Here is a 21,093-nt window from a genome sequence, read left to right as displayed (position 1 = left end):
TCCCGAGAGGAAGCGATAGAGCACGGCGAGGCCTTCCCGGGCCCCCTCAGCACCAGGCCCGGCAAGCGGCCCTCAGGCATTGGGGCCTCAGGCCTTGCTCCAGATCGGCTCGGTCCCCCAGAGTCCTCCTGGCAAAACACGTAGGGTCCGGGGCTTCCAGCCAGGGCAGGTGAGAGCACGAGGTAACGGAGGGAGCTGCCGCGTGCAGCGGGGGTGACCCCAGTGTGCCACGTGCCCTCCCTGCTTCTGAGCCGCAGCCCCTGCCGTCCTGAACATGCTTCAAAGACGAAGCTGTGAGGGAGCAAGGCCTGGGCTGGTGTCCTGGGTAAAGGCTGGAGAATGGGCTCACGTATGTTATTAGGTGGAAGACCCTTTTTGGCAGGGGTCCCCAGGAATACATGTTTCTTAGATTCTTCTGTTCACGGAACAGCTTAATGCTGTAGCTGGTGATAGCTGTCACAGAGAAAGTGACTCTTGGACTCTGTGGCTTCTGGGTTTTAAAATTTTGTTGACAGAAGTTCTTCCCCACCCACCCCCAATTCAACAGCACATCATAGGTTAGGAACAGGTGCAAACCCTCTTGGCTTTGCTGTGTGTAGCACCAGCATCTTTCTAGATGAAGTGCTTTTTGGGGCTTGGGCCTTGACCCAAAGATTGCCTTTCTTCTCTCAAATTTGCTAGCATACAAAATGCCACTCGGAGGCAGCCACACAATGCGAGCTTTCCTTGCTACTGTAAGGATCCAAAGAGGGAGCTTATGTTCTTAGGATCTATGAATCCCTTCCTATGGTTTCCCTTTAGCCGCCAGCCCAGGATCATGTTTGTCATCCAGTGACTCAGTATTGTTTCTGTAAACACTCTGTGGACATGAACCAAAAGAAGGGATGTCGGTATTTTGCTGTTTCCTATTGCTTTCTCATCAATAGCACAGTCTTTACAGAAACAATTATGGCTCCTGCTGGCAGGAGCAGAACTTTGGTGGTGCTGAAAGTCCTTGTGTTGGGTTTTCAGGCTAGCACTTCAACCCATTCAGTCTTTCCAGCTTTTAAGTTAAGCATGGTTCCCTTGGAAGTCAGCAGGTTGTACTGCAGAATGGTTGTGCATTGGACTGTCTCTACTGTGATATATGATTTTGCCTCCTAAGGAAATGAAGTTCTGTATTTTTCATTAAGAATAAGGTGATACTATGCTGCTTCAGTTGCAGGAGGGATCAGGTGTACAGAGCAGGTGCAGCGTATGTAAGGACCACCACTTCCCCCTGCAGAGGAATGCAGGTCTATAAACAGCTACAGAAGAAGTTTGCTAGGTCAGAGGGTTTAAGTGAAGGGAAGGCTGCTTGAGTATCATAAGCTCCCAGGGATTTCAATGCTGTTAGGTTTGCTGTGAGCAGGGTTGTGGGTTTTGGTTTTTTTTAGTAATTCTAGGATGTGCTTTTTTGCTGAGTCCTATTTTCAGGTTTTCTTTAAACAGCTCTGGTACTGAGTGCTGCTTTTAGTATTGGTCGGCATTGCCCTGGTCCTGTGGAGGTCAATGATGGGTAACATACCAAGTGACATTACAAGCTGGTTATGCAGGAACATTGAGATATATCTGGAGGATGAATCCTTTAATTGCTTTTAACTTCATGGAAGGCTCAGACAATTTTCAGTTCTTTGAAATAGCATGCCAGGTCTTATGGAGAATACCTGAAAGCCAAGCACTTGTTTTCCCTGTGTGGAGATCCAGCATCTGGGGGCAGTTGCAGGAGTTTTGCTCCAGTAGGGTAGACAGCTCTGGCAACAGATAAAAGACAAGGGCCTGCCACAGTACCAGGAGGTCTGGGTATCTGTATGGCTCCAGAAGAACCAGCATGAGTGTATACATTGAGTTGTGGTACAGCTGTAAAATTTACTTAGCTGAAGAGTTTTAATAGGCTTTGTGGTAAAGGTTTTAAATAGCCATGTCTCCTCCATACCACTTGCTTGTCATGCATGTCTCCAAGATTGCTGCTCTTGCAATTGAGGGAGTAAGACTTGCAGAGAGAGGTTGTATTTTATTTGACTAACTGATGCAAGTTGGGGAGGGGGTTGAGGTAAGCTTCTGGGCTCACAGTCTTTCTTCCTGATAGTAATTCTAAGTAGAAACCTGGTAGGTTGCTCACTGAAAGTTAAATTTGAGCTGAGTAGGTATTTAAGCTGAAATATCACTGGGTAAATAGAATGGTGATGAAGATGATGGATAGCTGGGCCTTCTTGATAACTGTGCTTTCTTAGTGATATGGAGTAAATCTTGAGTTTGTCAAGCTTGGCTTTGACTTGCTCAAGAGCTGAAGCTTCTATTGCACATTCTGGATAATGTTGCATGAGACAAACATTGGGTTTTGCTTGTAAGAGGTTTTCATTCAATACTGTCCACTATTGAGAAAGAAAAGGCTGGAACCATTTATCGTAAATGTACTTAATGAAATAGCGTGCATGGTTCTGACATTAGATCTTAAACTGATGGTCCCTGGGAGGCTGGCATAAGTTAAAAACTAGTCTAGGGAGTATTTACTGTTTAAAACAACAATAACAAAAAAAAGTCTCAGAATAGTTTGATCATTTCTGCTGTTAAATGGCTTTTGATAAGCCATCTGTTAATGCTTTGTAAATAGAGATAAATTTGAGCCTAGAGTGTAAGATAACTGAAACTTACACCCCTGCCTCCACTTCCCCATTTTTTAAAAGGGTGATTAACTTGAAAATGACACCATTTCTTTAAAATGTTGTTTCTGTTAGGTATATCTTCAGATAATTGTAACAAGAAGATCAGAGGGAACAGGCTTTAGTTTGTATGTGAAACAACTGTTCGCTCAGGCAGCTTCCTTGTAAAGCTTCTTTATGCCGAAACAGGGAAGAGAGAACATTTATAAGAAACCGGTTGCAAAACCCTAGCTGTTAGTGGCATGGAAAAGAGAAGTTTTAGTATACCTGAAACAATTTGATTTAATTTTTAAAAATGATCTACTTCTCATACTGACTGTGTACCTTTAAAAGTTGCCAGCTGTGGCTATCTCAGGGCATGTACATAGGCTTGAACAATGTTAAATTGAGTTGCTAATGTTTTCAAAGGAAGATGTGGACTAAATGACAGACATTAGCTGTGCTGCTGAAAGGCACATTCACAACACTGACAGTCTCTCATATTTGCCCTCTCTGGTAGATTCAGCTAATTGGGAGCTGCAGATGTAAATTAAGTATTTAAGGTATTAATTCAGTCATGCACTTGCAGAGAAAGAAGGAAGTTTTCTTTGAGTGGTGTTTCTGTACACTTAATTCCTTCGGGAGCAAGGCTGGGGAGAAATCACTAGGTTCGCATCAGTGTGAATTACTGTATGTTAGGGGCAGCAGGGCCTGACTTGGAAGGATTCTTAAAGCACGTTCTTAGTGTTAAAAATGTGCTGTTTCTTCTTTAAATCGACAATAAGTAAATGTTTAATAGAACATTGTGTCACTGTCACGGAAGTGTGGATGGATGTGGTTCTTGGCACCTGTGCTACAACTCTCTCTATGCCAGGCTGCCACTTTTTCTGTGTAGTCATGTTAATTTTACTTATAGACCTGTAGTACAACAAGACCGTGTCAGGGAGATGGTAAAAAGGTAGTCCCTGTGCTGAAGATTTTTGCTTCACTCAGTCAAAGGAGCAGCTGAAGCAAGAGTTGAGCACTGTCTTTGTGATATAAGGTGTAAGGAACATTTTTGCTCCAAAAATTGCATGGCAGCATATCACAGAAAAGTTGAGGCTTAAGAAGACTTTCTGCAGCTAAACTGTAGCTGAGCAGTAGTGCAAAGCCCTTGGGTTGTTTGGCGCGTATAGTGATATTACAGTTGTCTCATAGCCTGTGTCTGTTTTGCCAGCTGTTGTACAGGCCCAGCAAGAGCAGTCTCTGCCCTGACCAGCTTGCTGCCTAAATAGCCAGGGTAAACAAGGGCTGGGAGGGGAAGCAGAGGTACAGAGATGTCAACCAAGCTGCCCCCTGTGCAGCAGGTCAGTGTCAGAGCCAGGAATAGCAGAGGGTGCTTTGAGCCTTCATCCAGTGCCTGCCTGCTGGACCACCTTGGACTGCAGAAATCGGAGAGGCAAAGAGCTCATTGCAAGGTGATTCTTTATTTAAAGCATGGAAGAAAGGACTGAAGTTGCAGCTGGGCTAAACTTATTTCCTCTTTGTTACAAAGGAATTTTAGAGGGCAAGTTAAAAGTTGCAACCTAAATAGCTTGACAATGTGCTCTTTGTAATATATTAATAGCTGTTGTCAAAATACAGAAATGTTCCACTGTGTTTTCTCTCTCCCTGTCTCTTGTTATGCCTGCTAGGATCATGGCATATTCTCCAGTTCAAAGAAACCGATTAATTAATAGATGAATTTATCATCTCTGAGTATTTAAGAGCTTGTGTAAGCACTGTGGGTTTTCTCCAGATCTTGGAAAAAATATATACACCTGCAGGAGCAGGAAATGGCCAATCTATGTGAGTCAAATCTAAATGCAAACTGCAGCAATCATAGGAGACCTCTGCCTTCAGCACTGGAGGGGGAGGGAGTGTGAATGCCTGTAAAGCTGCTTCAGTTTCCTTCATCTTTTAAAACTTGTTTTACTGAAGTTTCATTACTTTAAGTCAGAAATTAAGTAGGCAATGAACTGGTGCAGATGATGCAGAGGAGAATACTCTGGGGAGGATATTGCAATAACGGCAAAAGCCTGGAAGAGGGCACACAGCTATTGCTTTGTGCTGAAAAAGTCAGTAGTTTTTAGAAACTCCTATTAGATTTGTTCTTATTCTGTCTTAAACTGTTCTGGGCAGGACAGATCTGCCAGGACAGCTCCATAATTTCAAAACTGCTTCTTGTTCTGGGAACCTGAAATTCTTCATAAGAGTTCTTTCAGGCTTGCCTAACCTTCCCTTAAAATATTCATGAGTTCAAAGTGGAAGAAGAATTTTATGTACTTCAGGGCTTAAAAAAATGTGTGCTGTGCTTGTTGCTATTATACCTGTAACCTGCATCAGTGAACTAGCTATGCAAATACTACCCTGACGGTCTATGCTTTCAAATCAGAATATACATGACAACTATTGAGCAGCTGCAGGTTTTCTTAGATCTTCCTGGGGCTATGCATTTTTTGAAGCAGCCCAGATTTCATCTCCAAACAGCCTGCATGAGTCCCTGGGAGAGGCCAAACCCTGTAGTTTCTAGCCACGATCCCATTGCAATTACTTGAGACGGCGTTCGATTGGCAGGGTGGTCTGGCTCAGTGTTGGTGATGCTGGTTTTTTGGAAAGCCTATGTGAAGGTGTGTGTCTTTGTGTGTACAGAAATTTGCCTGCAGGTCTGGCTCTTATTAGAGTCTCTGGCTTCTTCATGCAGGTGAATCGTTAATGAGAGCTGTGAGGTGGAGCGGTAAACCTGCACAGCCTGCTAACATCTGACTGAGATAGTGCAGACACACCAGAGGAGGCAAGGAACAGTGAGAGAACACACTGCAGAGCTCTCTTGCATCTCGGAGTTACTTGAAACTGTGTCAAATAGGAAGGGGGGGAGCACAGAAGACAGACTGAACCTGGCGGTAAGCTAAATAAGGGTCATGTGCTAAAGGAATTCAGGTGGAATTTTTGCCCTGGAAGAGACATTTTGAAAGCCAGCCGACTTGTTGAGGACAGCAACAGGAGCTCCTGACATAAATAGCTCTTCTGTCTCAGCTGTCTGTTGGTGGCCCATGACTTGTAACTGCACCGAAACCCTGCCACTCAACAGGTGTGTCCTGATTACACAAATAAGTGCAGTTGGTCCCTGTGTTAGCCATCCCTGCCACAGGGCCAAGGTTGAAAGTGGGGCTTAGCCACTGTGACCTATTTGTTCCTCTGTGTGACCCTTCCAGTCAGGCCTGAGGCCGGCTGGTGATGGCTTTCATACAGACAGCAGATTTTTGTCCACAGGAGAGATTCTGTCTCAGCAGGTCTCTGCTAACCTGCATTTCCAAATGAGCTCTTCAGCGCTTAAATGTAGCAAAGTGTGAAGGACTTGGGTGGGTTAGGATGCCCCATGCAGCTGGGAAAATATACAGTATAACATGGTGGTATCTTCTTTGGCACGTGCTGACATTGTGGATGGCCAGTAGAAATATCCCCAGGATGAAATAAAGTACAGAAGCTCTTGCTATTGCAGAAATACCATTTCTGGTGGCAAAGGACTTTGGCTGGGGAAGGGATCACTGAAGGCAAAAACTGTTGGAGGTGAAGCTTTTGGAGGAGATGTGCTTAGTCTCTGGCTGAGTGATTCTTTCATTGTGTTCTTTTGGGGCCCAGGCCAGCAACTGACATGGTAGCTGAGGTCACCTAGGTCAGCGGTGCTGTAGGGGGATAGTCCCAGTCTCTCACTTCAGCAGCTGGGAAGTGGCTTCCAGAAGGAATATTACATTTCTTTTGGTAACTCTGCCAAGAAAGAGAGGAAATCCATAGTTTGAGCAAAATACTTCAACTTTTTTGTAGGGTGGGGTGAGGTCGGAAGGGGGAAATGAAAAATCCTTTATAATTGATTGCTTGGGATGGTTTTTATCGTGGAACTCTCAGGCTGTAAGAAATATTCAGCTTTTCTTTCTTACTGTAACAAAGTCTTTATAAAGGGAGCTTCCATCAAAAGTGCATGCAATTGGAAACATGCGTTAGCTCAGGTCTTGTATTGCACTTTATGGCTTGGGATCCTGATAGAGAGCTTTTTGGATTAAGTAGCTAATAAAAAAGATAGCCTTGCATGTTCTGAATCATGTAACTTTATCAGCTGTTGGTAACTGACACCTTAGTAGCAGTGGTGAAATAATGGACTCTGGGCTTCAAGAACATTTGTTTGAATTTTGTGGAGTTTTCACATTCAGTTTTCACTGGTTCCTTCATCCTGTGTTTCCTGTCATCCTTCTTGGATGCTGGGCTGTACTTCACTTGCTTTCTGATGCAAGACTCTGTAGGTCCTGGTAAAAATAGCAGTCCTTCCCCAGCGAGTCAGCCTTCAGCAGTCTTCACTGCTGGGTGGTTTCTCTGGGAACTTGAATGCGAAGATCTTGATTTCACAGAGCAGTTAAGCATGCAGTGAATTTTAAGTGTGTGTTTTACTGTTTTGCTAGATTGCATACTAAGAAAAGTCAAGGTATTCATTGGCTGATGAACAGTGGTCCTTCCACAGCATTTTACATAGCATTTGTCCTCATAAGATGGTTTAGTCTCCTGAATCTTTGGATGATCAATTCGGTTGCTGAACTGAGAGGTACTTGGTTAAGTCAACCACTCAGTGTGGATGTGTGGTGTCTGTTGATTGTCTTGGTCATCATGGAACAATACTTAAAGATTTGCATGTATAGAAAGTGTGTTGATCATGATTGAAGCAAAATAGTCTTTGTAGGGGAGAAAAGGATCTTTTTTATCAAATTATTAAGTTTATATGTTGATGCCCTCTTTAACTTTCTAAGATTTGAAAACTGCTCTTGTGCATTGAAGTGATGCTCATTGCCTTTTTCTGTGTGTTCTGGGACTTACTTTGTGGGGTGCTTTTGTGGAAGCAAATCAAATTATCTCAGCACTTGATTCCATCACTGAACTTGATTTAACTTCCCTTCTGGTATAGGGGATCAGATGTCTCTGACCAACACTTGAAAATCATTGCAGTTCAGTCGTTGCTGCCCTGGTATTGGCAAAAGGGAGGGATGTATCAGTCCAATTTCTACATCCACTTTCTCATGGCCTCTGTATGTTCTGTCCCCTTTCTTGCCTCTATTTTGAATAAATAAAATGTCTCGGAAATAGAAGGTGGATGCTTCTAAGACATGTTTAAATTAGCTGGATCCAGAATTGCTATATGGGGGTGGCAGGCTGGATAAATAATATATCAATGGTAAAACAAACACATACCCACATACCACGCCCCCTTCAGCCTCCAACCCCACTAGACCTCTCCCATATAGTCCTTCTTGCCCACCCTTGACACTTCTGGACAGGAACTGTTGATTTGTGTGAAGGAATGAGGTGTCTGTTACAGGAGTAACTGCAGTAATGGTACTCTGGGCCAAGCCAATGTGTGACTTCTGAAATTCCTCGTTCAGCTGCAGGAGGATCAAGGCCTTCCCCTAACTAGAAAAGTGACCAGCACTGTAAGGTGGAAGCTGCTTTTTTTGACCTTGGATTCACCTTTTTCAGAGCCTTGGAAATTACATCTAGTCTTAGTAGGGTTTGTGCATTGAGCTCAGGATGTCTGGTTGGGCTAGTATGTGTTGGGGAGGGGGTTGTGGCGTGAGTGCGTTTTCCATCACTGTGCAAGCTGGTGACTTAAAATCTGTACGTAGGGAGAACTTAACCGAGGGTTGAGTGTGGGGAGAAGTGTTTTGGAGTAATGAATGGAACTGGATGTAGGCGGAGAGCCTGAACTCTGTCTGGGAGAGTAATAAGCAATGAGGAGGCTGCTGGACCTGACCTGACTTTTCAGTGCTGCGCATTCCTCATCTCAGACACTATCTGGCCCCGTAAGTTCCTGCAAGTGCTTCCTTTAAAAAAATAATTCCTTTTCTTGCAGCCTAAGCTAACTGTATAGTTTGTTGTTCGGTTTCAGCGGGTTTTTTTTAAGGGTTAGGAGAAATGAAGAACTTGTGGCTTCCAAAATTCAGTTTTATTTGATGTGGCTCTACTGATCATAAACTTAGAGTTGCAAAGCTTTCTAGGGAACGAAAAGCTTTTCTGTGTGCGGCTTCTGTTTTTGTTTAAAATGGGTCACATGCCCAGGAATGCAGTCAAATTATAATGGTGACTAAGTGCCGGAAAGCATAGAAAAGGGGAGGGAAGGGTGAGCAGAAAAAAAGGAGCCTGAGGCTATGGAAGGAAGGCTGGGAAAATGAGAATCTGGCCAGGCCCCAGGGCCAGGTTAGAGATTCCTACACCCATTAACAACCTCAGGAGATGTTTATTTACAGCGAGCTAATCTTTGTTTGAAAAATGACAGAGCACCCAAAAATCCCCCTTTTTGGAAGCGAGTTGGGGGCACGGTAGGGATAGGAGGAGGGAACTGGTTCTGATCTGGTACCAGTCGCCATCTCTTGAGGATCTTCCCTTCATCCTATGCACCTGGGAACACTGGCTGTTGGGAAATGCATGAAAAGGGGATAAACTCTTTTAATCTAGTAAGTGATTCACAACCCCTAGTTCCAAAGGGTAACTTCAGAGTTTCTTGTTTGTACTTTTCTGATCTTTTCTACCTAAGCAGCCCCACCAAGGATATTGAATAATTAAGTTTATGGTATGAGAAAGATGGGAGCTAAAGCTGCCTTTTTCACCCCTCTTTAATCAACTCTGGATCATTAAAGCGAAACAGATGTTGAACAGCTGTTTGAGCTGGTTGTGTTCATGTAGACTCTGAAGAGATCTTGGTCCCAGGTCTCTGTGGTACCTACCTTTTGTCACCTTTGAGCTGTGTTGATCTTGGCTTGTCTCAGCTCGTCCCAATAATTTTGATTTGTATTCCAGAAACTGCTTATGAACTATAGTCTCTCTTGTAGTAACTTTATCTGACTGTAAGTAGAGAATTTTCCAGCAATGTGGTGGAATTCTCTATCCTTTGGTGAGCTGCTGGAAAAGATAGGCCATCTTGGGGTGTGTGTGCATTGGGTGGTTGTACAGATGAATTTTATTTTTAGTTTGAATGTATCTTGACTTCTAATTATTTTATCTGGTTATGATTGTCAGGCAGGTGAGGATCTGGAGCAGTTTCTTTACTAGTCTTCTGGCTAGGCACACTCTTCTGGCTTCTAGTTTGTGTTCTCCTGACTAGTGTTTCCTCCATCTGTTCTTGTATGGTGTTCCCTTACCTTAACTGGCTGTCTTTAGTCTCTGTTAGAAGAGTGATGTCCTGTTTCTCTGGTTGTTCTGGTAGTTTCTTTCCATGTCACTTTGTTTTGATTACATTTTGTCTGAACCTGTGTTGCATTCAGCATACTAGATCAGGCCTGGATCAGATTTAAGGCTTGCACACTAGTGACCATCAGGGATTATCTTTATGAAAACTGAAAGCTTTCTATGCTCATAAGCGCCCACTCTGCCCAGTGTTCCTTTTCTGTCAACTCTCACAAATGTGCTTGCTCCAGCGTGGCTCAGGCACCATCAATGTTTGCCATTCCATCATTTGTGGAACCAGTGCGAGCATACCTGTGACCAGCTTGAGTGTATTTGTTGTCCATATAGCATCAGTCCTGACTGCTAATCTCATCTCTCTTCCTCTGTCTGCAGAGCAGCTGGCATTCCAGTGAAGGAAAGGGTGAAAGTATCTCAGAACTGGAAGCACGGACGCTGCAGGAGAGAGATAGTCCTGAAATGGAAATGCAAGCAAGTGGCTCCTTTCTCTTCTACTTTGTTCTGTGTCAGCTGCTGTGGGGCCTTGGGTTTGTGTCTGTGCCCTGAAGTGAGATGTTTCCTGCTCCTTGTGATCCACAGGGTCTTACAAATAATGTCACTAGCCTGTTTTGGGTGTTGCTAGCTAGCTGGATGTGGGGTGACTGGAGTTGCTGTCTTGCCCTAGGGATTCACTCACAGAGTCGAGAGTTCCTTTCTTAGTAAGAGCTTGAATCTGTCATTGTTCTGATCTCTGCAGTTCTAGTTGGGTTTAGCAATCTTTACTACAGACTTCGAACTGTTGTGTTCCTATCTGTTGCTGTATACCATTTTTCTGTCCTGTTTTCTGTCCTTTTCTTAAAATGAGCATACCTTGATCCCAGATGTAGACTTCTGTCCCCTCAGAATGCTTAGTTTGTGTCCTGTGCTTTATTCTGGCCCCTGATTTGGATGTACAAATCTAAAAATCTGAAATGCTACTTGCTGTTCTTCTACCTTATGCTGCTTCCATTCTCCTACCTTACGCTTCTCTCCTTCACTAAAGAAATAAGTATATTTGACATTAATGAGAGGAGATTGTTGTTAAATTCTTGCTCTTGCTTAAAAAGGTGCACTCAGCTTTCAAAGCAAAGCATAAGATAGATCTCTTGTCTGAACAGCACACCTAAATTTTCAGACCGACGGAAAAATGAGAAAGACTATGGTTTGTTAGCTACTGAAGAACAAGGGACCTTCTGCTGAGCTTTCATGCCTTTTTGTGCTGTGTAGATTGAAGTGGTGGATAATGTGCCGGTGCTTGTCTAAAGTCCTGGGAACAGCTGTAATGAGCAGAGTGGTTTTTGGTGCAGGTTGTATACCTGCCTTTGAAGTGCTTGCAACCATCTGTGAAGGCTCTGTGGATGTTAGAGATCATTACTAAACCAGCTTCCCAAATAAAAAGGCAAGGACTGATTTAATGAGGCCACCATCCAAATGGCATCCTCTAATTTTCATTTATCCTACTTCAAATTTGTTACTTCTCCTTATGAAAAAGCCATAGAAAAAAGTAAAAAGCTAAACTGCAACAGGAGGAGAGCCATAGAAACTGGCTGTAGTCTAGGTAAGCTGGATATTCACTTGCTTTTAGAGGACTGCGTAGGAGTGAAGGAAGGAAGGGGAAATCAAAGCCCACCTAAAACAAAGCTGCTGCTCCAAAGATGCCTCCTATTTTTTCCATGCATATGATCAAGTCCCAGATGAACGTTGTAACCTGTGCTCAACTGCTTTGTCCATGTGACTAACAGCCTGTTGCTGGAGATGAATGCAGGCAAGCAGGAAACTTCTATCTAATAAGCAATCTAGTCCTCTTGCATGTTTCTAGTTCCTCATTGTGATGTTATGAGGTGTGGCCGTGCGTAATGGCTCTGCTGACGCAGAAAATCATGACTCTGAGGATGAATAATCTGGAAAAAAGGAGACAGGTTTTTATGAGAAGGCACCCTGCTTTCAAAACAGTTTGTTCCTGAAGAGTTTGAAAACTGAAAGGCTGCTCTTTGGAAAGGCTCTGGTTTTATTCAACTTTTGCATGGGTATTGGTGCACTCAGCAATGTCTGCAGGGTGGAGACAATTTCATGCATCCATGCCTGATAGGACACAAGCCCCATGTCTCTCTTTATCTGGCCTTGCCATGTCTAGAAGGCCTATTTGCTGATTCTGTGGTGGCTACACAGAAGTGAGATCTTGAGCAAAGAGCTCACTGGCTAAGTGTGTGCATTGTAGCCTGTTCTGTTTTCTGGATTTCGGTTTTGTTTCAAGAATAAATAAACTTCTTGTGATGACAGACTTGATTCAGACTTTTCTTGAGAGTCTCCTTTTGGTCTCCCAGGAAGTGAAGCATATTGTCCACTTGTAACTTCAGCCTTCAAAATACTTTGGAACAGCTTCTTTAACAGTCTGCTGCTCTTGGCTTGGAACCTGTCTGTAGGAACCTGCCACTGTCTCATAGGTAGCAAGGGGCAGAAAGGGTGTATGGGCTCTTCTGAAAGACCGGCAACAGAAATCAAGAGGTTGCTCTGCAGTTGCTTTTGGCTCAGCTGTGCAAGAGGTGTGAATGTAGAAAAATACCTTCTCAGCATGATGAGCACACAGTTCTTGGATAGCCTCAGGCTTACCCTGCTGCTTTACCTATTGCTATACAGAGAATGTAGGAAGTGGAGGACTTTCTGTCTGTAAGAAGACCTGTGTTATCTGACATGCCTGCTCCCCTGCTCAGATGCATGTGAAACAGTGGCAGCTTTGTGGTCTCTGCTAGACATCAGCAAATAACGTACAGGATCAAGACTGTACCAAGAGCCTCGTATTGAAGGCTCTGTTAGAAATGCTTGGCATAGCTTACAAATACCTGGTAGTCTAGTTTCTTAAGAAGTGCAGGGCTCTTGAAGAGGTGTCAGAGAGCCTGAAGTATTTCCTATCTAAACTCACTACTCATCTTTTATCCATCTTCTCCTTCAGAGATTCCATGCTTTCTTTTCCTCAGTTCTTGGTTAGAAAAATGCCAACAATGTGATCTGTTTTGTATGTTGCTGGAGAAGCTTCACTTAGCTGTGCTACTATATTAAGTCCTGCTTTTGCATGTGACCAGCAGCTTGAACTTGACAGTTTCCTGAGTGGGCATTTGCTTTTGTTGGTGTGTTTACATATGCAATCTTTTTTCTTTTTGTGTGTGAGGTTGTTTTGGTTTGGTTTGTTCTCCCCACTCCTGCACCCCACAACTTGCTGTCTGTTCGCAGTTTGATGCCCTGGTTGGAGCTGGATGGCGAGTATCTCTACCTGTCTCAAGCAGAGAACATCCAGGCTTACCGCCTCTGTGCAGGCAGCACGGGTTTGCAGTGTCACCCTCAAGCTATCTTCTCTGGCCACCAGGAGGATGTGTGTCGCTTTGTTCTTGTCAACTCCCACATCGTCAGTGGAGGGGGGTAAGTTGGGCGAATGAAAGAGCCCAGGGAGTATGGCAGTGAAGTTGGAAAGGTTTTGTGTAACTCCAGCCCAGAGCAGAGGGGTCGATCTACAAAGTGTCCTTGTGCTTGGCTGTGTTCAACTGCTGCTGCTTCCTTTCTTATGATTTGGTTTTGTCCCGACAAAGCTGCTACTACAGCAGCGGAGGAGCTGAGTCTCGTGCTGTTGACCTTATAAAGTGTCCTTTTCTCTTTTGAACCTGTGTGGCTGTCCACAGGATTGTTGTATCAGGATTGACTGATCAAGTAATCCTGACTGATGTGCAGTTTTCATTTCTTTCCCTGTTAGAATTGAGGTAGCCAGGCTGTGTTCTGATATTCAGAATTGCTGGTTAACTGGACTGCAGTGGTGCGTAAAGCTTTCTAGAGACAAGTATATGTTTATTAGTCCTACCGACACAATTGTGAAGAGGAGGAAAACTGACAAGCCTTCTGGCACATGCACCCTTCTTCAGTTATATTTGCATTTGACTAGCCTTTTTTGATTACAGCAAATAACAGAACTGTTATTTATAAATATGTTTTCACTATTAATATACAGAACACTTAAGCACAGAATTGGGAGATGCAAGGATGGCTGCCTGCCCTGGATATCTTGAGACTCTCCCCTGTGAACTGTAGCCCAAAATTCAGGTGAAAATGAAGGCATGCATTTAAAATTCCAGTAACTGTATTGGTTGAAAAAAGTCTAAATGTCTTTGTAGTTAATTCAAAGCACAATACCCTGCGCAGCAGCTCTGAAATGAATGAAAAGCTGAGGCTTGGACATGGATGAGAATGACCTGTACTCCAGCTAGTTCCCTTACTCCAGCCATTTAGCATCCAGCCAGGATTCTGGCAAGCTCAGTGCAGTAGGAGGAGGAATGGCTGCTTTGCTAGTTTCTGCAGCTTAACACAAAGTGGCGGGTGGAAAGTCAGCCAGGAAGATTTTCAAGTGCAGCAGATTGGCTCTGACTGGCCAGATGTGGGATTGCAGGAGAACAGGTGATGTGTGAGGAGTGGAGGGTTAATAGTGCTGCATGAATTTCAGTTCTCATGAGATCAGTCCAGGTCTTTTTGTGGCACTCCTAAGCACTTATGGAAGGTGTGTGTCTAAGGGAGATGCGGCTGATAAAGGCTCTCTGCCTGGGGATTTGTTTTTCAGAGATGGAAATATTGTCCTTCACAAGATCCGTGGCTCCTACAGCGCCAAGTTCTCCGCACATGAACAGGAGGTGAACTGTGTGGACTTCCAAGGTGGCCTCATCGTCAGTGGCTCCCGGGACAGAACAGCGAAGGTGAGCAGTGATGTTCCAGTAGCTGTGGTGCTGCTGCAGAGGTGACCTCAGAAGTCTCGTGCCATGAATGTTTGTGTCAGCAGAACTGTTGCGAGCCCTGTCTTGTGCGTGTGCAGGAGGAGTGCTGGGTATCTTGGCGTAGGCTCAGGTCTCTGAAAAGATGCTTGCTGTGCCAAGCTTTTAAGGAAAAGATTTGGCAATATTTTACAACATCAGCTGCTGGTTTAAACTAGGAAGTGCAGAAGGCAGCAGCTGATGTTCTGCTTCCTTCACGGTACATCTGTCTTAACACTTTAGTAGAGATCCATGCCAGTTAGTCTGAAACTTCCCATATGTATCTCAAGCACGTCCTTGCTTTCTGGTGCAGTGCTGCTTTACGTGCTCTCTGTTGTATATTCACTGTCTTCAAGGGACAGCATAATGTCTTTTCCAAATCTGTCTGGTTATGGTTTGTTTATTTGTGGCTTGTGGGGCTTTTTTTTGGCGTGTGTGTGTTGGGTGTTTTTTTTTATGGTTCTTGGTTTGCAAACCACGAGTGAAGTTAGACTATGGATACTGTTTACTCTCTATTCTTTTCAGTTGGCACCACTGAATCCTTTCACATAATTTCTGATTATTTCTTTTTGAGGCAGGACCTTGTTAATTTTTGTCCTTCTGGATCTGGTTAGCAGTGCTGTATTCCTACATGGACCTGGAGAGTTGTTCTCCTGAGCTATATGTAACCAGCTCTGTTTCAGTAGTTTAGGAAACTCCACACAGATGTTTCACCCTTGTCCTGCTAGCGTGACAGCAGTACTTGTAGCATCTTCATAACCACATTTCATTGTTGGAAGTGGTCGCTGTATGATGAAAGCTTTGGCTGTTGCTTAGGCTAGGCTGATGGATATTATTGGTCACTGGTACATACCGTAGAGTATTAATGGAATCAAGAGGGAGAAAACTGCTATTCCTGTTTTGCAAGAAGGGAAGCTGGGGCAAAGAAAGACCTAAATGTGTCTTTCAAGGTTTTATAGGGAAGTGTGAGCATGCTGAGCAGCATGGCCTTATCTGTTCTTGTTGGTCCCTCTGTATGGGTGTACTCCTGGGTAAAATCACTCTGAAGTAGAGCAGTGTTCAGATGCAAAGGGTGCTGTTGGGATGCTCTTTGCCTCCTGGGAGCAAGTCCTTGATGCTACTTTGTCTCACGCTTATGCAGGACTGCTCCTCTCCGTTCCGTGGAGCCCCTTTGCTGGGGAAGTGGCTTCTTGCAGCCTCCCTGGTAGCCAGAGGACAGACCTCCCCGACCTTGAGAACAAATTCCTGAAGGCCAGAGGGGAATTTAAGGCTGTTTTTCTTGGAGCTAGTGTGAGATCTTGCCCACCCAGTGCTCCCCACAGCACAGGCTTTAGAGATGTTCACCTCTTATTTTTTTTTTTTTTTTATCATCTCTTTTGTAGGCTGCCTTGTTTGTGTGAATGAGACTCTTGGAGGATGGAAGGGAATCCCTACCAGCCTTTTAAAGGGACTCTAAGTGTGTAAGCTATTGAGGGCTCTGCTGAGTGTTGATTAGGACTAAGCCCTGAAGAGCTGCTAATGTACATTCCTGTGTGATAGGCACCAGATAGTGTCCTCTGAGCAATATTTTTAACCTGTAGGAGATAGGGATGCCTTAAAAGAGTTAAGCTTTTCTGCTGCTTTTGCTGACACTAGGTGCTAAATTCCCCGCTGACAAGAATAGCCTGCAATCCTGGGCATTATCAACAAACAAACAAATAGGGCACTCCCAGCTTTGAAGTCTTGAAGTGAAACACTGGGGGTTGGTTACAGAGCTCGGGTTCTGTGGGCCAAGAATGAAGACAAGGTGGAGAAAATGGGGACCACAAGCAGGGCCCCAGCAAGAATCTGGGGGGCTTTATTAGGACCCAGAAACAAAGAGGGGGGTGTGGTGAACTGGTGGAAGGGTATGTGCGTGTATGCACTGATGAGGGAGGGAAGAGGTTCTCTCACATTTTGAGTGAGCAAGGGGGGCCTATTTGGAAATAGTCTGGGGCACACTTGGGAAACTTGATCAAAAGGGGATGGGTTTATAAAAAGCTATTTTACAGGATAGTGAATGATTAATTTTATAGATAATATGAGCGGAAATTTTTCAGGGATGCTACCAAGACTTCCCACAATGTTCAAGAGAGCAGCAGAGATTTGAACAAATCCTACTTTTTGTTTATTTAACTACAGAAGATGGGAAGTCTCAGTGTTGAATGCTGCCCTACAGAGTATGTGGTGATGGGGGTGCTTTCTCTATTACCAGTGGAATGGAAGGTCATAGTCATAAGCTGAATCTTTGTGTAACTTTGTGTAACAAGTGCTTGTTTCTGCCAGTGATTGAAGGCTCTGCTCCTCAAAAATAAGTAATGGGAATTCAGGGAGAGGATCCCAGGAAAGGTGAGCATGGCAGTTTTGGCAGCTCTTCTGGCACATTAGCAGCGTACGTCCTACCTTCTGCACCTTCTGGGTGATGTGGCATAACGTGCATCTCTCTCTTTAGGTTTGGTCCCTGTCCGCGGGCAGAGTTGGGCAGTGTCTACATACAGTGCAGACAGAGGATCGAGTGTGGTCCATTGCTATCAGCCCATTATTAAGGTAACAGATCTCTTTATTCCCAGTTTCCAACAGAGAGAAGTAAAGGGGTTGGATAGGCTGTGCGTCCACAAATCTCTGAGGCACCAGTGTGACAGTTCAGGGACTTGATTTGGGTGGAGGCTAATCGGGTGCTTGTGCCTGCAGCAGGAGCTTAGGAAAGAGTGTGTGGTCTTTGTTCCCTATAGCAGTGGAGTGATCCACTCAGAGAGAGGCTGTGAAAATGGCCCTGTGTTCCTGTTACTGTCTCAGGTGGGACCTGATGGTTCTTAATTGCAGAGTGAAGTAGATCTTGCTAATTAGAAGCAATGAGCCAGAGCCTCTTGAGGTTTTTTGTACTGAAAAGGTGCTAACTTATATTCTCATTCTCTGGCAAAAGAGATGCCAAGTAAAAAGGTCCCTGCCTGGGAGCTGTGTGCAGTGGTCAAGGCTTAGTTTTCCTTGAGCATGCTGAACTGGGAAACGTGGAAGTGGAGTTCAGGGATGAGGTTTTCCAGCCTGTCTTGCCCTGTGCTTCCAGTGCAGGTGTAATGCTATAACTTCAACTTTAGCATGGGGGGCAAGGGCAGTACCTACTCCAGTGTTTTCCAGGGTGTTTTTCAAAGTGCTCCTGTTCTTGAGGAAATGAAAATCTGAGAAACTTCAATTCTCACTGTTAAATCTTACACTGACCAGCAGCGAACAGTCTGTCTCTTTGGTTCACTGTTAAGCTGGTCTTCTGCATGCGAGAGAGATCCTTCCTCAAGGAAAGGGGGAATAAGAGCTGTTGTTGCTGCTCATCTGATGTCTGCAACTAGTCAATTTTAGGCTTGTGCAAAACCAAAATACTTCCCACAACTGCTGTCCTCATTAGATTTCCAAGCTTGTTTTGCAGGCAGCAGGAACTTAGTGGTATGGAGCTAATGGCATTATCAGGGAAATGACCCTTGAGGCCTGCTATGATTTTGCTGTTCCCTTGTCCCATTGCTCTGAGTGTTTGAGACGGATAGCATTTTTAAAGAAGTGCCGTGTGTGTTAATGCTGCTGCAAGATGTTAGATAGAAGCCCTTTGCTGTCTTCGGTGCTGCAAGGGCCCCTTTTCTAGCAGCTCTGGCTCTAGCACTGGGGCTGGTTAGAGCCCAGTGGCATGCTGCTTCCTACTCCTAAGTGATGACCTACTGAGGTGGCCTCTTGTCAGGACAGTGTGTCCCTCTCCCTGGTGTGCACGCTTGTGCACACTCTCTGTCACAATATTTACCCACAATCTCCCCACCCCCGCTTTCCTCCCTGCAGGGTGATAAATGGGAGGTGGTAGAACAGCTACCCCATGAACAAGTGGGTTTAAATTGTGCACTCCACTTTTTTTTTTTTTTTTTTTAATGAGACTGTGGACTGTACCAGCCTCCCCTGCTAGCCCACCCTAACTCCCCCCCTTACCCCTCCATATTTTAGGGAGGGGGGGTGTGGAGAATTAGAGCCAATTAGCCACGTCATTAATTCTTCAATTTGACGGCTGATATAGCAGGGCCTGAAACACGCTGCTGACCCCGTATAATGGGAACCCTGCTCCTTAACATATTGACGATGGGAGAAGTTAATTAAAATTCCACAGAGAGAAGGTGTCGGCTAACCTATAAACCTGTCGCTTCTCAGAACAAATCACAGCTATCCTAGAAGAGAGAGAGGATCAGAGCAGGAGGGCATGTGGTGGGGGAGGGCCAGGGCAAGGGGCAGGGGAGATGAATTTTTCACTAATAGGTTTTATTGCTTACTGTCTAATGAGGGTGAGTATCAAAAAGATAATATCTGGTTTCTGGCAAGGTCTGCTTTGGGGAGCTCTGTGGTTTCCGTTTTACTTGCAAGAGCCCATATTTCATCCCTATCCGTTACCTATGCACTTGTGTGTAAAGCTTTCCCTCCTTTGTGATCCCCATCCTTCTTGCCAGCACTTGGATGCATTTGTTCCTCAGTGAGGCTGAACGTGGCCTATAACCTCCACTTCCTCCTAAACATTCGACGTGTCCTCTCAATTTTCCTTTCTCACTTGTGCTGGTGTAAACTGAGAGCCTCTCCATAAGAACAGATAGTCCTGCTGGTGTAGAACTGCTGTAGAATCAGGCTCCAACCACCTAAGTATTTTGGCCCGTCATTGCCGAGATCCTACCAGCTCTCTCTGCTGTGGGCACGTAGAGCTCAGGAACAGGCCAAAGCAGTTGTATGTGGTGGGGTAGAAGCAAGGAGGGCTCGTTTAGCTCTAGCCATTCAGAAGTGCTTTGGAGAGGCTGCAGTTTCCTGACGTGAAGGCTTGCCAGGACTAAAGGACCAAGACTGGAGTAGTCAGGGTTGTATTCCTACTGAACCTCAGCTGTTAATGGGCAGGACTGAAACTTTTCGTCTTGCTTTTCAGTGATATCTCCCTCTGTGTGAAGCTTCCTTAGAAAGTATCCCTTACGCTTCTGATGCACAGCTGGGTTTTCTAATGTGTCTCCTGTAGTCCTGCTCTGCTGAACTGCTGCTCTAATGGACAGTGCCTGTGCACCCAAACTAAACTTCAGACACTTGTGCTCTTAAAGTGCAGAACCTCTGGCTTCAGGCATCTCTCTTGGGTATTCTGCTTTGATTTGACCAGTTTCCCTGTGTCACTACAGAGATCCTCCTGCAGTTGTGCTGAGCTAGGAAGGAGGATTCCTTGCTCTTCATGTAGTGATACTGGGCTGGTTGCTTGGAGGGACTGCAAATAGAATGACTGTAGGGGAGATTAGGTAGGATAAAAGGGTACCAAGTGTATTAGATCTTTTCTTCTTACTGTGCAGTGGAGGACTGCGCTTAGTCCTTTGTATAACCTTTTCAGCCATGGAAGTGCCTTCATATCCATGTTTGTTATTGGAGCTTCATTGCTTTGATGATCCCTAACGGTGCCCTGCAGGGTAGTGGGGATGAGAAGGGCATTTTCAGCAGGTCTTCTGCATAGTGGTGCTGGTCAGTGTGCTTGGGACATTGGGACTAGAGAAGCAGTCGAAGAGTATCCTTAAAAGAGGATACTTACAATAAGGGTGCCCCAGGTTGCTCCAGCAACTGGTTTAATTGGTGTCCAAAGCTGTCCTTCGCCATGAATTAGTAAAATGCTGTACTTGGAGAGGCCATGTACCCTAAACCACGTTTCTTATAGCTGCTTGCAATCCCCTTCCCCCTGAGTTCATTTGCCTTTTGAACTCTGCGTCATGCAGATGTTAAACTTTCATTTACTGGTGTTTACTGCAGTGATTTATGTGTGCTCGGGGACAAGCCAGAGTGCAGTGGACCAATTCAAATGTGCAAAGTGAGGCAAACCCAGGGGTTTCTAGTGCAGCAGTGGCACCTTCATGCTTTGTGATTCCCTGAGATGGCAGTAGCCAGGGAAGAGAAGTGACCACTGTACACTGTTTAATTTGAGGGATAGGTTTATAGAGAAAATGAGGTCCAATTGCCTGGTATTTATGGCTGTAGAAATGTAAGGGTTGTGATACATGTTGTACTACTGAGACATTCATTTATTTAGGGGAAAAAACTGTTGCAATTTTTTTCCCTAATGATAGAGAACCTGTAAACTGGAGGGGAAGGAAAAAAGTGGACCTTGATGTTAAATTTGTTACTAACCTTGGATTCAGAAACTCTTTGGTGTTGGATTTAAAAAAGTATTCAAACTTAAGATGACTTCTCCTGCTGGGTCTGGCACCTGCTATTTAGATTTTAAAATACTTGTCATGAGAACTGGTCCTCCCATGTTGTATTTGAAGTGTGTCAGATCTTAAACCAAGGAAAGAAATGGTTTTCAGATAGAGAGCTAGGAAACCTTTGGTGCTATTCCGGGG

General features: G+C 44.6%; 1 protein-coding gene across 3 annotated transcripts in view; it reads left to right on the top strand.

Annotated features, from left to right (window-relative positions):
- Window positions 1-21,093, top strand: part of FBXW4 (F-box and WD repeat domain containing 4) — a 62,310-nt gene that overhangs the window by 873 nt on the left and 40,344 nt on the right. For 2 of the 3 annotated variants that reach the window (XM_055719821.1, XM_055719820.1), the window contains exons 2-5: window positions 10,275-10,370; window positions 13,146-13,331; window positions 14,515-14,647; window positions 17,172-17,266. In XM_055719821.1, coding sequence (XP_055575796.1) covers window positions 10,275-10,370; window positions 13,146-13,331; window positions 14,515-14,647; window positions 17,172-17,266 — 510 coding nt within the window. The remainder of the gene's footprint in view (window positions 1-10,274; window positions 10,371-13,145; window positions 13,332-14,514; window positions 14,648-17,171; window positions 17,267-21,093) is intronic. The other variant, XM_055719822.1, reaches the window with a different exon arrangement.

This window comes from Falco cherrug, chromosome 9 (genome assembly GCF_023634085.1).
Source record: "Falco cherrug isolate bFalChe1 chromosome 9, bFalChe1.pri, whole genome shotgun sequence".
Taxonomy (NCBI): domain Eukaryota; kingdom Metazoa; phylum Chordata; class Aves; order Falconiformes; family Falconidae; genus Falco; species Falco cherrug.
This window is presented reverse-complemented; position numbering and strand designations above follow the sequence as displayed.